The sequence below is a fragment of the Giraffa tippelskirchi genome, chromosome 3, assembly GCF_054371585.1.
Source record: "Giraffa tippelskirchi isolate mGirTip1 chromosome 3, T2T-mGirTip1v1.2.pri, whole genome shotgun sequence".
Lineage (NCBI taxonomy): Eukaryota > Metazoa > Chordata > Mammalia > Artiodactyla > Giraffidae > Giraffa > Giraffa tippelskirchi.
In genome coordinates this window covers 173,340,087-173,356,207 of record NC_137277.1, presented here as the reverse complement: position 1 = coordinate 173,356,207, position 16,121 = coordinate 173,340,087, and the positions used below count along the sequence as shown (strand labels likewise).

General features: G+C 40.8%; 1 protein-coding gene across 12 annotated transcripts in view; it reads left to right on the top strand.

Annotated features, from left to right (window-relative positions):
* The first annotated feature begins 595 nt into the window (after positions 1–595).
* SPHKAP (SPHK1 interactor, AKAP domain containing) overlaps positions 596–16,121 on the top strand; it is a 176,692-nt gene continuing 161,166 nt past the window's right edge. For 8 of the 12 annotated variants that reach the window (XR_014080694.1, XR_014080695.1, XM_081584809.1 and 5 more), the window contains exon 1: positions 596–711. Coding sequence is in view for 3 of the 12 variants with exons in the window: in XM_081584807.1 (XP_081440933.1) it covers positions 1,225–1,256 (32 nt within the window). In the remaining 9 variants the exon portion in view is untranslated. Of the gene's footprint in view, positions 1,257–1,284; positions 1,453–16,121 lie in introns of all 12 variants that reach the window. The other 4 variants (XM_081584807.1, XM_081584806.1, XM_081584804.1 and 1 more) reach the window with 2 other exon arrangements.

The window sequence follows — 16,121 nt, the reverse complement described above, 5'->3', positions numbered from 1 at the left end:
AGGAGAGTCAAGTGTATGTCCTCCATCTTCTCCTTTGTCCTATGTGCTAAGTCACTTCAGTCGTGTCTGACTCTTTGCGACCCCCCCATGGACTGTAGCCCCCAGGCTTCTCTGTCCATGGGATTCTCCAGGCAGGAATACTGGAGTAGGTTGTCATTTCCTTCTCCAAGGGATCTTCCCCACCCAGAGATGGAACCCCTGTGTCTTAAGTATCCTGCATTGGCAGGCGGGTTCTTTACCACTAGAGCCACCTGGGAAGCCAGGAAGTCCCGTAGCTTTCTTTTAATTTTTTTTTTTTAATTTAATGAAAATAAAGCAGAATCAAGAGTACCTTCATCTTAACAGTCATTTGCAATCATCAATGTCTTCCTTCTTAAGTGTCATTTTTTGCTCAAGAAGACACTGAAGCAGGCATTTACAGATTTTTTTGTGTGTGTGACAGCCCTTCCTTCCAGGGCCTGGGTGCTGGCTTCTGACAGATGACCACTGTCATAGCTCCTGAAATCTCTGCGCACACAGGCTTCTAACAGATGAGGCATGAGTGAGTCACAATTAAGCCAAATGAGTTCGATGCAGAATTCTGAGAATCAAATCTAGCCCAGGTAAAGGCAAAAGCAGCTGGCAGATCAAAGAGCATTGCTCTGAGCGATGAACCATGACTTGGTAGAAGACAAACAGAACTAAAATTCAGGGAGGCAGTTCAAAGGAATGGTGAGCGACCAGTGGGGTATGGGGGGCATGGCCAGGAGTTGAGCCTGAATGTGGCAAAGTGGATGAACAACTTCAGGGCTCAGACGGCTTTACCCCAGGGAGAGAGGACTAGGGAACGGGATTGTGAGGCGGAGAGAGAGAAATTCTGTCGGAATCACCTCAGCTGGCCGCCAGCAGAGGCAGGGAAAGCTCGTAAGGCGCCTCCGGCTACCGAGACCTGGGCTGCCTTGGAGGAGGACAGAAGCTAGGTAGATCGCTTGGAGCTTTGGCCAAGCGCACTTGCAAGCTCAGAGGGGACGACTGGGAGGAGACTATTTGACGGCCGCGGGATTCAACGCTTCCCGGACAGGGAGGAGCGCGGCTCAGACCGCCCGGCGCCGCGGTGGTCTCAGCCCGCGCGCCTTGGTGCCCGCGCGCGTCCGTCTTGGCGCTCCGGGAACAGGGTCCTAGCACCGCAGACTTCCCGTCCCTCGCGCGCACTTTCTATCTTGCGTCTCGACGCGCCCCCAGACAATGGATGGCAACTCCCTGCTCTCCGCAGCAAGGTAAGACCCGCTTTCCCCTCTGCCCAAGCTGACGCGCATCAAACTCGGTTCTCTGCTCCGAATCGCTGGCGAACTTGCCCTGGGGGCGCGGGGCTCCCCAGGACACCGAGGACTCGGAACTTAACAGGAAGTCCGGCTGCGGAGGTGCAAGGAGCTTCGCGGTCCCTGTCAACTAGCCCACGGGGAGCGCTGCTGGGTGAGCCTGCGCGCCGGAGCCGCACGGGGTGGGGGAGAGCTCGTGTCCGCCTCTAGGGCGGGGGCCCCGGGAAGCCAGGAGCCGGACTTTTCTGCGGACACGGCCCGGAGAGGTTTTGCGCCTTGAGGGGAGAGCGGATCCAAGGTAGGAATGAAAACAGGAAGGGAGCAGGACTGGGGTAAAGCACCCCTAAATCCTGTCCCTGCGGACCCCCTAGGCGAGTGTCTGCGGTTGCTGGTGGGGAGGTCGAGGTGGGGGCGATTGTCCCTAACTCCTGACCGACCTACACTGCGCCCGCCGGAGACCTGTACTTAAAAGGATGTCTGTCCGCCCCAGTCCCACCTGCCTCAGTTGCCCCCCACACCTCCTGCCAGGCTCCTTAGCATCTCTGGCCTCGAGCGTTCCCTGACTACCCCAGCCCTGGGGTCCGCTCGCCGGAGGTGGGGGGAGGCCACCTTAGGCGGTGCCCAGGTAGGGAACAACACGTTTTCCCTGCTGTGCGTTCGGTCCTGTCTCCTCGCTTTGCCGGTGCTCCGCGTTCGGTTCAGACTCAGTCCTTTGCGCATTTAGGAAACAAATTTTAGTATTTCTACCCGCGTAAACCTCAGGGGTGAATTGAGGCCGTCGCGCTGGTGGGGTTCCGCCAGCCGGGCAGGTGGGCTTTCGCGCTGTTGGTGCTCCGCGCGGAGCGTCCATCCCCGTGGAGGAGAGGATGCTGCTGCGCGCGGATGCAGGTGTCTCTGCCGTCCGCACAGCCCCACCTTCCGAGGCAGAAGGGGCTTCGTGTGGACTATTTTGTCATCCCTTACTTCCTCATTTTCCCCAAGCAAACATCTAGGCAGCTTCCAGCCGAGTGTCAGGCTCTGGAATAAACATTTGGAACTCGAATTCTTGGAGGGCACCTAAACCCACCATGACCGGCTAAAGCAGACACAGAGCTGATACTATATTGCCGAGTAGCCGCGATGGGGGTGGGACTGGAGTCGGGATGGATGGACACCGCTTTTCAAACGTGTTGAAGGCTGCCATCTAGAGACTTGAAGTATTAATATTTCTATTCCGTAAGGAAATAGAGCTTTTCCAACTCCACAGGCATTTCCTCTTAGACATCCCTTCCCTGGGGGTTAGCAAAGGGCTCTTACAAAGGCTTCTAAGCCTAGCCTGAAGCTGCTCCAATATCTGTGGAGCCAAATACAGTCAAAGTACCACTAAGTCATTCCTTTCTATCCTAATGCACGAAAAGGACAATAAGAACTTCAGGAAGACTTTTTAAAGCTTAAAAGTATATATTGTCACTGGGTTTGGGTCAAAGTGTGAAGCGTTTTAAAATCGAACAAACTGGGGATTCACGTTCTACACCATCTGGTTTACTACCTAAGGTCTTTAGAATGGAAATGGTGAGCTGTGCCATTCCAACATTCCAATAAAACAGAGACATTTTTGATAGGAGATTGCTTGCTCTAAATCCAGTTTTGCTGATCAATACAGTGGTGCTTGAATCAGGATTATATAGCTATTCAACAGCTGAGACATTTTCTAAAATATTAGAAATACTTTATACCAATAACTCCTTAAAATTATTTCTTCTGCAGGATTGTAAAATGACCTTTTGAAGAGCAAATGAACTGCCATGAAATTGCTCTGTATCTTGTAGTAGCCTGTAAAAATGTTAATATAGAATTAACACCAGCTGCAGCTATTAAACCTTTTGAATATTACTGTTTATTCGCCAAGATGCAGCACATTTGCACAAATCTGTGATAATTCAGCTATTTTATGAGCATCCTTATTAATACAAAAATAGTTAAGTTTAACCCCTATTTCATTTACTACAAGAAATACAGTTTCTTCCTGCAATATTTAATTGGAAGTCATAAATAGTGATATGCAAAAAGTAAACTAGAATTTAAAAACAGTTTGTAGAAATTATATTCATTGTACCACTTCTCCACAAAACTTTGAAATTTAAATAATTGATGATTGGATACTCTACAAACTTTTCAAGAAAATGGAAATAAAGAGGAAAAATCAAATTGTTATAAATCAAGATTTGTGTTGTCTAAATCTGATATGTTTTCAGTGTTTAATAAAATTAAGTTAGTGATTATAAATCATTTACTCTTAAGAATTATAAAAGCAATTTGATGCTCCAACAATTGGACAGATAAAACAAGATTTTTTAATATATCAAGTTAATTAAAGAATATATGTTTTGTGTGGGTCTTTAGGGCTTAAAATGTTTAATGAATCAAAGATATAACTGACTGAAATTTTAATCAAACAATATTCTGTACAGATTGATCTTATTTGATTCATACACTGTAGCAATTTTGAAGGAATTTTTTTTTGAAAGGAATTGTTTATGTTTTTTTGAGTTATTACACTATATTACCTTACCTCTGTGAACGCTTCAACTAGTTTTTACTTTGAATATTTTCATCTTTAAATGTGCAATAAGTTATGTGGATTACATTACAGTTATCTTAAAAATAAAATAAATAAAAGCACTGTTTATTAAAGCTGGAAGGTGTCTCAAAGAAGGAAGCTAAGCTATGGAAACATGAATGTTTCCATGTTAGTTGTATAGTAGGCCCAGAACCTAAGTGTTTTCTGATTAGTAATCCAGTTCAACGAAAAAACAAACACACAAAATCTAAAAAACAAACATACAAAAAAGTTTTTTTTTTTTAGATCTAAAAGTTTAGGTAGGGATTCTTTCATCATGTCTTTTACAAAAGCTTTATTTGATTTGCCAAGGCCACATAACTAGGATTTATGAAAACAGAATAGAATCCCAGACTGACAAAATGTGTTGTATTGCTGTAGCACATTGTACTACAATGCAGTAGTTACCTCTCACAGAAGGAAAGTTGATCTGACTTATATTGGTAATACTTTGGCCACCTGATGTGAAGAACTGACTCATTTCAAAAGACCCTGATGCTGGGAAAGATTGAAGCTGCAAGGAGAAGGGGATGACAGAGGATGAGATGGTTGGATGGCATCACCGACTCAACGGACATGAGTTTGAGTAAACTCTGGGAGTTGGTGATGGACAGGGAGGCCTGGTGTGCTGCAGTCCATGTGGTCGCAAAGAGTCAGACACAACTAACAACCCAATGCTGTAAATGAAAGTCTTCCATTCAAATTCAAAACAAACAGAGAAATTTAAGAGTACATTTACATTTCTGTTTTTTTATTTATCAGAAACTCTTAGAAAAAAAATCCATTACTCTTAACAAATTGGAGATCAGGGACAAATATCAGATTCTGCCTTAAATCTAAACTTGAGATTATTCTCTAGACTGAAATGCATGTTCTTTACAAGACCGGGGCTGATGTGGCCACATCTCTTAATTTACAATTCTCAGGGAAGCACTGGTCAGGAGGTGCTGCTTCTTACAGACAAAAAAACTGGGAATTAGTAAGCCTTGGTGCTCAAGACTCAGATTCTATGTTGCCGAAGGGTAATAAACATCTGGAGAAGAGGTGGGAACTCTGAAGGCAGTTTACCACAGAAACATTATTTTAAAACGTCTTAAAACCCGCCATTTATCCTGCATTTCATACCTTGACCCTTTTAGGGGCCCCTGATCTCCATCTTTTTGGTTCCTTTTGAAAAATATGTATCTGCTGCCAAATAATCAATTTGTAAATGAACTATTAGAGAATGTCTCATTCACAAAGAGTCCATTTGTCTAATATTTATTTGAATGGAATTTTACTCTAATTAAAGCTTACAACTAAAAAGAATTGTAGGAAGAGGAAAAAATGGTGTATTTGACAGTAGGAGACTATTGGGACATGTAGTGCTTGGTTCTGTTCTGAAATTAATGGCTGTAACTGTGGAATTAATTGTTTGACTTGTTGATTCTCTACCTCTTCCTGTTTACAGTAATGCATACTCTACATGTACTGATCTGAATCTCTCTCACTTCTAACCTTCTATAATGCCATGACCTTTATTGTACAGGATCTTTATTGGTGGCTTCCCTGGTGGCTCAGATGGTAAAGCGTCTGCCTACAATGCGGGAGAAACGAGTTCGATCCCTGGGCGGGGAAGATCTCCTAGAGAAGGAAATCGCAACCGAGGCTACAGTCCATGGGGTTGAAAAGAGTTGGACACGACTGAGTGACTTCACTTTCTTTCTTTTAGTGTATCATGTCTCAACTGGACATGATATAAATAAGATCATCTTCTTGAAATATACAGGCAAAATCAAGGCATTGAAAAAAGAACCAAAGCAACATTAATCCATTCAAAAAAAGTCCAGCTCAGAGAATCAATGTTTGTTTTTAAATCCCTCCAAAATGCTCACAGAAGGCAGAATAAAAGCTTACTTTTTTGTAAAGACTATGGCATGGTGATTAAGATCCTGATTCTACCACTTACTGCTTTTGTTGTCTTGGTTGTTGAATAGCCCACATAACTGAGACATGAAATCTACTTTATCTGACATTAGTATATCTATTCCAGCTTTCTTTTGGGTTACCATTTTCCATCTTTTTGCTTATAATCTATCTCTTCATATTTAAAATTGTTTCTTGTAGACAGGGTATCTTACTTTTATATTTTATCTGACAATCTGTTTTAATTGATGTGCTTAAATTTGGATCATTCACGTTATGATTCGAGATAGGGCTGTATTAAAAGCCACCAACTAAAGCAACAAAAGGAGATAACATCAAATTAAATAGCTTCTGCACAGCAAAGGAAACCATTGACAAATGAAAAGGCAAACATGGAATGAGCGAAATCATATATCTGATAAAAGATAATATCCAAAGTATATAAAAACTCATACAATTCAATAGCAAACAACAACAGCAACAAATCTAAACAATCTGGTTTTAAAATGGACAGAAAAACTGAATAAACTTATTTTTCAAAGAAGATGTGCAAATGGCAAACAAGTACTTGAAAAAGTGCTCAACACACTTATCGTCATGGAAATACAAATCAAAGTCATAAATGGGCTTTCACCTCACATCTGTTAGAATATTAGCTATGCTCAATCATGTCTAACTCTCTGCGACCCCATGGACTCTAGCATGCCAGACTCCTCTGTCCTTGGAATCCTCTAGGAAAGAACACTAGAGTGGGTAGCCATTTCCTTCTCCAGGGAATCTTCCCAACCCAAGGATCAAACCCAGGTCTCCTGCATTGCATACAGATTCTTTACCACCTGAGCCACCAGGGAAGGCTCCTCTGTTAGAACGGCCATCATTAAAAAAGGCAAGAGATAACAAGTGGTAGTGAAGATATGGAGAAAAGGGAACCCTCTACACTGTTGGTAGAAAGGTTAAATTGGTACAGCCACCATGAAAAACTGTATGGAGATCCCTCCAAAAACTGAAAGTAGAATGACTATTTGAGCCAGCCATCTCATTTTAGGTGGAGATAAAAAGAGAGACAACGTGGTGGGGTGGTGGGTGGAGAGAGAAAGAAAGAAAGCAAGCAGGATCTTGAAGAGATATCTGCACTCGAGTGTTCATTGCAGCGTTATACACGATAGACAATGTATGTAAACAGCCTAAGTGTTCATCAACAGTGAATGAGTAAATGAATATTTATATGCATGAAGTGTAAAAGTGTTTGTCACTGAGCCATGTCTGACTCTTTGTGACCCCTTGGACTGTGGAAGATGCATGGATATCATCTAGCCATGAGAGAGATGGATATCCTGCCATTTGCAACAACAAATGGCATGATATCTAAACCCCCTTTTATGGATTTGGAATGAAAACTGACTCTTACCCGTCCTGTGACCACTGCTGAGTTTTCCAAATGTGCTGACATACTGAGTGCACCACTTTAACAGTATACCTTCAAACTGTAATATACTACCTCACACCCAGTGTAAGGGTCTTACAATTATATGTCCAGATTGTCTTCTCTGATCCTGTGTGCTGTTGTCATATATTTTATTTTTATTTCTGTTATAAACACTATTTAATGCTACTATGTTTGCTTTAAAAAGCTGGATATTTTAGAAAATTAAAAATGAGAAAAAGTAGATTTTATTTTACCCTTATTTATTCCATGTCTGACACTTCGTTTGCCTAGAGGCAAGCTTCTCTGTCTTGTATGTTCTTTCTGTCTGTAGAACTCCCTTTCACATCGCTAACATGCAGGTCTGCTGGCAGTGAATTCTGTTTTTGTTTATCTAAAATGTCTATTTTTCCCTTACTTTTCAAATCGTACTTTTTATGAGTATGGAGTCCTGGGTTGAAAAAAATTTCTTTTCGTTGTTTTGAAGATGTCATTCCTTTGTATTTGGGCTTCTGTGGTTTCTGCCAAGAAACTGTTTTCTTTCTTATTTTTGTTCCTTTCTATGTCACGTGTGTTTTTTCCCCTGCTTGTCTTCCAAATTTTTTTTTGCCTCGTTTGGAGCAATTTTAATGTGATATGCCAAAGAGTGAGTATATATGTTTGTGTGTGTGTGTGTGTGTGTGTGTGTGTGTGTGTGTGTGTGTGTGTGTGTGTTGTATTTATCCTGCCTGGTGTTCTCTGAGCTTCTCGCTGTGGTTTGGTGTCTCATTATTAATTCTGAAAATATTAAGCTAAAGTTGTAATAGGCTAGTTCAGTATGTTGCTTTATCCCTTGGAAGAGCATTTTTACCTTGCCTTTTCCTGCAGCTTATAATATTTTTGCTGAAACCCAGATACCTTGGTAAGATAACATTTCCCCAAGTGGAAACTAGAAGTCAGTGCAACTATTTAATGCACGTTTTAAAGAATAGGCTTAGGCTTAGAGAGGTTAAATGACTCTCCCAAGGTCATTCAACTAGTGAGTGACAGATGCCAAACTTGACCCTTGGCTTTTATACTCCAAATCCTATATTGTCTGACTATATCACTGTTACTCTCTACTTCCTAATGCATGTACATTCCCACTCTGGAGGCCTCCAGGACACTTATTGATGCCACATAGCTTCATTTATTTCAGACATTTTTGACCTCCTATCCCCAAGAAAGTTACTGAAGCATGCATAATGATGAGTAAGAAATGGTTCTTGCCCTTCATAAGGTCACCAAGTAGTTTTAAAATGTCATTATTTTTTCTGAATGCCTTTTGATTCCATCTTTCTCAACATATGGCCTCTGAATCAAAAGCTGCTGCAAAGGCAGGTGGATGCTAGAAGAAATTTTGATTCAGCCATAAGAAAGCAATGGAAACCTAGAGCATGATGGAATAAAAAATTAAGACATTAATTTAAAAGTCTGTATCTGTATCCAGTGGAGTCTAAAAATTCAGACGCTAACACCTCTACCTGAAAACCATGCTGCATTCCTGCCTGAGATAGAAAAAGTGACATATCCAAACAAATGGCTTGAGAGAACTTCTCTTGGAAAAAAATACAGACCAATGTACTTCTTTTTATTCCTTTCATTTTAAATACATATTATTGATATCTTGAAATAGTTAACAGAAATTCTTAGAGTATTCATGGCTTTTGAAATAAAAGTTAGTCTTTAGAAATGTAAACATATGGGAATTCCCTGGCAGTCCAGCAGTTAAGACATAGTGCTTCCACTGCAGGGGATATAGGTTCAACCCCTGATCAGGGAACTAAGATCCCTTGCAGTATGGCCAACAATTTTTAAAAATGTAAAGATAGTATTTTCATTTTCTATAGTAATTCAGCAAATTGCCACAAAATCAGTAGATTAGCACACAAATATATTATTTTATAATTCTGTAGGTCGGAAGTCTGACATGGGCCACACTGGGATAAAATCAAAGTGTTAGCAGGGTTGCATTCTTTTCTGGAAGGTTTCAGTTCAGTTCAGTCACTCAGTCGTGTCCAACTCTTTGTGACCCCATGGACTGCAGCACATCAGGCTTCCCTGTCCATCTCCAACTCCCGGGGCTTACTCAAACTCATGTCCATTGAGTCGGTGATGCCATCCAACCATCTCATTCTCTGTCATCCCCTTCTCCTCCTGCCTTCAATCTTTCCCATCATCAGGGTCTTTTCCAATGAGTCAGTTCTTCGCATCAGGTGGCCAAAGTATTGGAGTTTCAGCTTCAGCATCTGGAAGGTTTAGGAGAAATCTATTTCCTTGTGTTTTCCAACTTCTGGAAACTGCTGGAAGTATTTGCCTCATGACCCCCTTCCTCCATCTTCAAAGTCAGCAATGGTGGGTTGAGTTCTTACATCTCATTCTTCTAACTTCTGACCTCCTCTTCAGCCTCTCTTTTCCACTTTTGAAACCTTGTGATTACATTGGATCCACCCAGACAATCCAGGATAATGTCCGAATATCAAGGTCATGGATTAATAACCTTTTAATGCCATCTAGAATCTTGATTTTGCTTTGCCATGTAACGATATTCCTAGGTAGTGGGGATTTGAACATGAACATCTTTTTCGGCCCATTGTTCTGTCTATCACAAGCATTAATTTAACTAAAAAAAATGTATCATGCTGGCTTTCAAATTGCACTTGAGAGGCTACTAGGACTAATTTCTCTCTCCCTCTTTGTCTCTCTCCTCACCCTCCTTCTTTATTAAATTAAGGGGAAGAGTGATAGGACTGTTTGTTCCTCCACTGCAATATGCAATTCATTCAGTGTGGCCAAAGTGAAACAACCACCCAATTCCAGAATCTTATTCAATAACATAAGGCCAGATTGGGGTGTACTTGAAGACCTAATAGAATTCACTCTTTGGCACATCTCTTTATTGCAATGATCATTAGTGATAGTCAGGAAATATTTCCGAATGTGTTCCTAAGCATAAAGCCAGGTTGTCCTTGCTTGTCTCCTTTGTACAAGGTATGATTACATGATTTGCTTGAGCCAATGCAAGATGGGGCTCCCCTCATAGCTCAGTTGGTAAAGAATCTGCCTGCAATGTAGGAGACCCCAGATCGATTCCTGGATCAGGAAGATCTGCTGGAGAAGGGCTAGGCTACCCACTCCAGTATACTTGGGCTTCCCTTGTGGCTCAGCTGGTAAAGAATCCGCCTGCAAAGTGGGAGACCTGAGTTCCATCCCTGGGTTGGAAAGATCCCCTGGAGAAGGGAAAGGCTACCCACTCCAGTATTCTGGCCTGGAGAATTCCATGGACTGAATAGTTCATGGGGTCACAAAGAGTTGGACATGACTGAGCGACTTTCACTTGACTTCACTTCAATGCAAGGTGTGCAGAAGAGACATGTGTCTCATCCAGGTGGAAGTGTTAAAGAGCCCATATGTGATTTGTTTCACTTCTCCTGCTTTCTCCCATGCTACATAACAGAGTTCACATAATGGATGCTCCATCAGCCTGAGTTTCAGAAGGAGCACAATGTGGAACACAGCCCCCATTAAATCATGATGGCCACGTAGGATAAGCAAGAAATAGATCTTTGTCATTTTAACCCCTTGAGATTTTGGAGTTGTTTGATAATGCAGCATCACCCAACCCACTATGTCTGACCCTGCCACCTTTGGGGTTGAAATGGTAGGTGGTCTGGTGGGTGGGTGGCTCGCTTGTGAAAGTTTTCAAAGGATCTCACAGGTTCTTGTCTTGCTCTGAACTTCAAAAGATCCTCATCACTCTTGGTGTAGTGATACAAGGATGGGATTGGCAAAAGGGAGGAATGGAATTCACCTCGACTAATTCATGAAGCAGTCAGGAACCAGGTCCTTTGGACCAGCCCTGGGTAATAATAATAAATACCGTGTGGCCTGTAGGTCTCCCATCCTAAGGACAAGGGGTGTGAACTAGGAGTCTCACTCATACTGATGCCAGTTCACACCCTTCCCATTTCATAATCTCACACAGCTGCTGCTATTTAAGGACATAGTAGTGCATCATATGGGATTCTCAGGTGGCTCAGTGGTAAAGAATCTGCCTGTCAATGCAGCAGACGTGAGTTCAATTCCTGGGTTGGGAAGATCCCCTGGAGAAGGAAATGGCAACCCACTCCAGTATTCTTGCCTGAAAAATCCCATGGACAGAGGAGCCTGGCAGGCTAGTGTCCATGGGGTCACCAAGAGTGGGACATGATTTAGTGATTGAACAACAACAACTGCATCATGTACACATTTAACTCTTACAAATTCAATACTGCATGTTCATTTTCCTTTTATCATTCTCCCATTTTCTGTCTGTCTTTCATTTTTAAAAATATGGTAGTTCAGTTCAGTTCAGTTCAGTAGCTCGGTCATGTCCGACTCTTTGCGACCCCATGGTCTACAGCACGCCAGTCTTCCCTGTCCATCACCAACTCCCAGAGCTTGCTCAAACTCACGTCCATTGAGTCAGTGATGCCATTCAACCATCTCATCCTCTGTCGTCCCCTTCTCCTCCTGCCTTCAATCTTTCCCATCACCAGGGTCTTTTCCAATGAGTCAGTTCTTTGCATCAGGTGGCCAAGTATTGGAGTTTCAGCTTCAGCGTCAGTCCTTCCAATGAATATTCAGGGTTGATTTCCATTAGGATTGACTGGTTTGATCTCCTTTCAGTCCAAGGGACTCTCAAGAGTCTTTGCTGGAGAAGGGAACGGCAAACCACTTCAGTATTCTTGCCTTGAGAACCTCATGAACAGTATGAAAAGGCAAAAAAAATATGGTAAGCTTATGTTAACTTGTATTTCTGTCACATTGCACATTTCTATATAGCATACACACAACAACAACAACAAAAATACTTTATTAGGCTTTTGTTTTGCAAAATCCAACATGCCATGATTTATAAGCTTCTTAAAAGATTTTCAAAGGTTATTTTGACTCCACACAATTTTCAAGATAGGCTATGACATTAGACCTGAAATCCCACATTAGCTGCTTCTCTGCTTCCCAGTGGTTGTCAAAAGACTGACTTTGGTAACCTGTCACCACAAGAAGAGGGTGACTGGAAGGTTAATCAGCCAGCACTCTCTCCTGGCTGCTTCACGATCCTGGGATGCAGTAAGACCCAGCTCCTGCCCTCATTGCATTTCATCCTGGTGGCAGTTGCGCTTTGTGAGGAAGGAGACCTGCTGGGAAGTTGACACACAGCACCCTCTTCATTTCTCTTCCTGATTCTGAGTGCATTGACATGAACGAGAGGTGACCCCTAACTTCTTAAAACAAGTTTTCCCTAAGGAGAAACTTACCTAAAATATAGGGATATTGTAGCCATAAAGATGTTGATAATGGCCACTTTGCTCAACCCTTTTCCTTTAGAGATTAAAAAATGGAATTCAGGAAAAGTTAAATGAATTAATCAAATTATACAAATGTTGATATTTATAGATGCATGTGTGCCTGCTTAGTCATGTCCGACTCTTTGAGACCCCATGGACTCTAGCTCACCAGGTTTCTCTGTCCATGGGATTTCCCAGGCAAGAATACTGGAGTGGGTTGCCATTTCCTTCTCCAGGGAATCTTCCTGATCCAGGGATCAAAGCTGAGTCTCCTGAATCTTCTGCATTGGTAGGCAGATTCTTGACCACTGAGCCACTTGGGAGAGTCAGGGAGCCAAGAATGAATCCCTAAGCTCCTGATTCCTATGCTTATCACTGCACTGTATTTATTTAAAATAATAATAATAATCAGCTCCAAAACACTTGGAAGCTCTTGGCATTTACCAATATTGCAGAACTTGTCAATCACTTGTGTCTAAATACCTTTCTGATTTTTCCTTAAAAAAATAATATTTTTATGATTGCTTTTGTCTCCATTTCACTTCAACTGCCAGTAATGCCGGAAACAAATCAAAAGTTTAATTATAACAGCAATTTAGGAGTTTATAACCTAAATATCTATGCTGTTTTTAACCATGATACTAACCACTTGTCTTAATGTCTGTTTTCCTTAGCCCTAAGTTTTAAACTACGTCTGATCATTTTATTGGACATACATTTTCTGTGTGTGTGCATGTGTGCTCAGCTGTGTTCAACTCTTTGTGACCCCATGGACTGTAGTCTGCCAGGCTCCTCTGTCCACAGGATTTTCCAGGCAAGAATGCTGGAGTGGGTTGCCATTTCCTATTCCAGGGTATCTTTCCTACTCAGGGATCGAACCTGAGTCTCCTGCATTGGCAGACAGATTCTTTACTACTGTACCACCTGGGAAGCCCATGTTTTCTGTTAGTTGTCATATATTTTTAGTGGAACAAGATGGAATATACATCATTAAACCAATCATGCAGTCAATCAATTAATTTCTTTATAAGCAATGCAAAAGAACAATGTTCCTGCATATTAGAGGAATTACATTGATCTGTGGCAAATTGGAACTCATATGAATCAATGGTCTATACATATTAATTAAACCTCCCTTAATGACAGACTGACCATATGTGAAACGTTATAAGCAATTTCTTCAAAATGATGATTAGATGATTAACATTAAAGTAAAACCAACTGTTTTAGAATAAATATAAAATAAAATGTGAAAGCTCTCTGAGACATAATTCTCACTTATTTATTAAACATGATGTTGTGATTGTTTAGTCGCTAAGTCGTGTCCGACTCTTGTGACTCCATGGACTGTAGACTGACAGGCTCCTCTGTCCATGGGATTCTCCAGGCAATAATACTGGAGTGGGTTGCCATTTCCTTCTCCAGGGGATCTTCCCAACCCAAGGATTGAACCTGGGTCTCCTGCATTGCAGGCAGATTCTTTACCAACTGAGCAATGAGGGAAGCCCAAATATGATGTTACACATCTATTTTAAATGTATGTGCATATGTAATGAATTTCAATTTGTATCAAGGTATCAAGCTAAAAGTGCCATTTTTAGTTTCTACATTTTATATTTTAGAGTACTTTGCTCAGGGATTAAAATGCATTAAATAAAATAATAAGAATTTAAAAATTTTTGCTTTGAAAGATACAAGGAGAATTGATAATTTTCTTATATACTTCAGTATTAACATAAGTTAAACAACACACTTAGTTGCTTCTCTTGTAAAAATCTATAATTTTGAGCATAATAAAAAGAACATAATAAGACTTCAATAAATGAGTTTTGATACATTGTGCCTATGAATAGATTTATCTGTTCAATTACAGTTTGAGAAACTGATTCTTCCACTTAATTTATGAAGACAAATAATTTATCTGGTTAATTCAAAACAAAAATCATATAAAAATCAAAGACTGATTGGAGACATTTTTTTCTAAGTGAAATATTGGCTCCACCTAATGTGCTCGTTGCTGACTCATATACTCAGTATAACCTGATGATTTTTACCTTATTTAATTTTTTTTCTGAATGAATCAACGATGCTTCAAAATAGCAATTAAAAATGCATGCCCTTTTCTTGTGTAATTATCAACGGTCAGTGATCTGACCTGACATTCTGTTAAACCTCTAGTCTTCCTCTCTTGCAATGATGGATAAAATATGATGACTTCATCAGAATCAGGTCATTTGGATAATGAGCTGCACTTTCATCACATGAATCACTGTAAAAGAAGTGTCCAGAGAAGAGATTCGTGATCCAGAGAACTTGTTATCCCGAGAAGCTTTTATCCTAACCCTAGTCACACTCAGGCCTTTTAGATTGTAGTCATTCTTTATGAAGGAGAACAATATGCACAAACTGCTAATGATGATGATATTTTCCTCAGTATTTTTACTGGTTTTCATATTTTTCCATAATACAGATAAGAACATTTATAAAGAATGAATCCGAAAAGGTGAGATCTCATACAAGATTTAAGCTTGTAGATTATATAGAACTGGCGTGGATGTTTGGAAATGGAGGGGAAAAAAAGTAGGAGGGAGGGCTTACTTGTTTACTTGATAGGAAAGAGTGAAATCTAGTGACTTCAAAGCCATCTTCATCATGTGAGGACAATTGGAACCTGTAAAATGGCACATAAATTTCCTATAGTGAAGATTAAATGCTACTAAATAGTGGACAAAATCAACCAGTTTGATTGAAAATGTATCTTTAAGAATAATAAGATTTATATTTCAAAATCATTTCACTTTATTGATGTTTTAAAAATAAAAAGTAACCATGAATTATGTAATAATCAAACAATGGGGCTTCCCTGGTGGCTCAGTGGTAAAGAATCCACCTGCCAGTGCAGGAGACATGGGTTCGATCCCTGGTCCCACATGCCATAGAGCAACTAAGCCTGTACACCACAACGATTGAGCTTGTGCTCTGGAGCTTAGGAGCCCTAACTGCTAAAGCCAAAAACCTTAGAACTCCTGTTTCACGACAAGATAAGCCACTGCATTGAGAAGCTTGTGGACTGCAACTAGAGAGTAGCCCCCACCTCTAAAACCCACACAGTGAGACCCAGAACAGCCAAAAATAAATAAATAATGGAACCAATAATGTAAAAAAATTTAAAATGATCGAATAATGAATTTGGTGTTGATTGGATTAGAAGATCATAATTTTTCCTTCAAAATTGTGTGCTAACATGGCACATAAAGAGTAAAGAAGTCAGATCTGTAAATATATTCAAGAGCCTCATAAGTTTTGCCAGTTGTTCCTTCTTTGATTCTCAGATCAGTGCCTTGTAAAAATGTCTGTCATGTCATCAGCCTCCTTGATGTTCCCTTCTTCCAATTTTAACTGATCTTAATTCAGACAGACTTTCATTTATCAACAGTTTGACCTGTGATAAAGAGTTCTCATCATTTTCTTCTCTTTCCTGAAGGTCTGCATTTTCTGCAAGATTTTTCATCTTAATTTATGAAAATTTTATTTAAATAAAACTGACA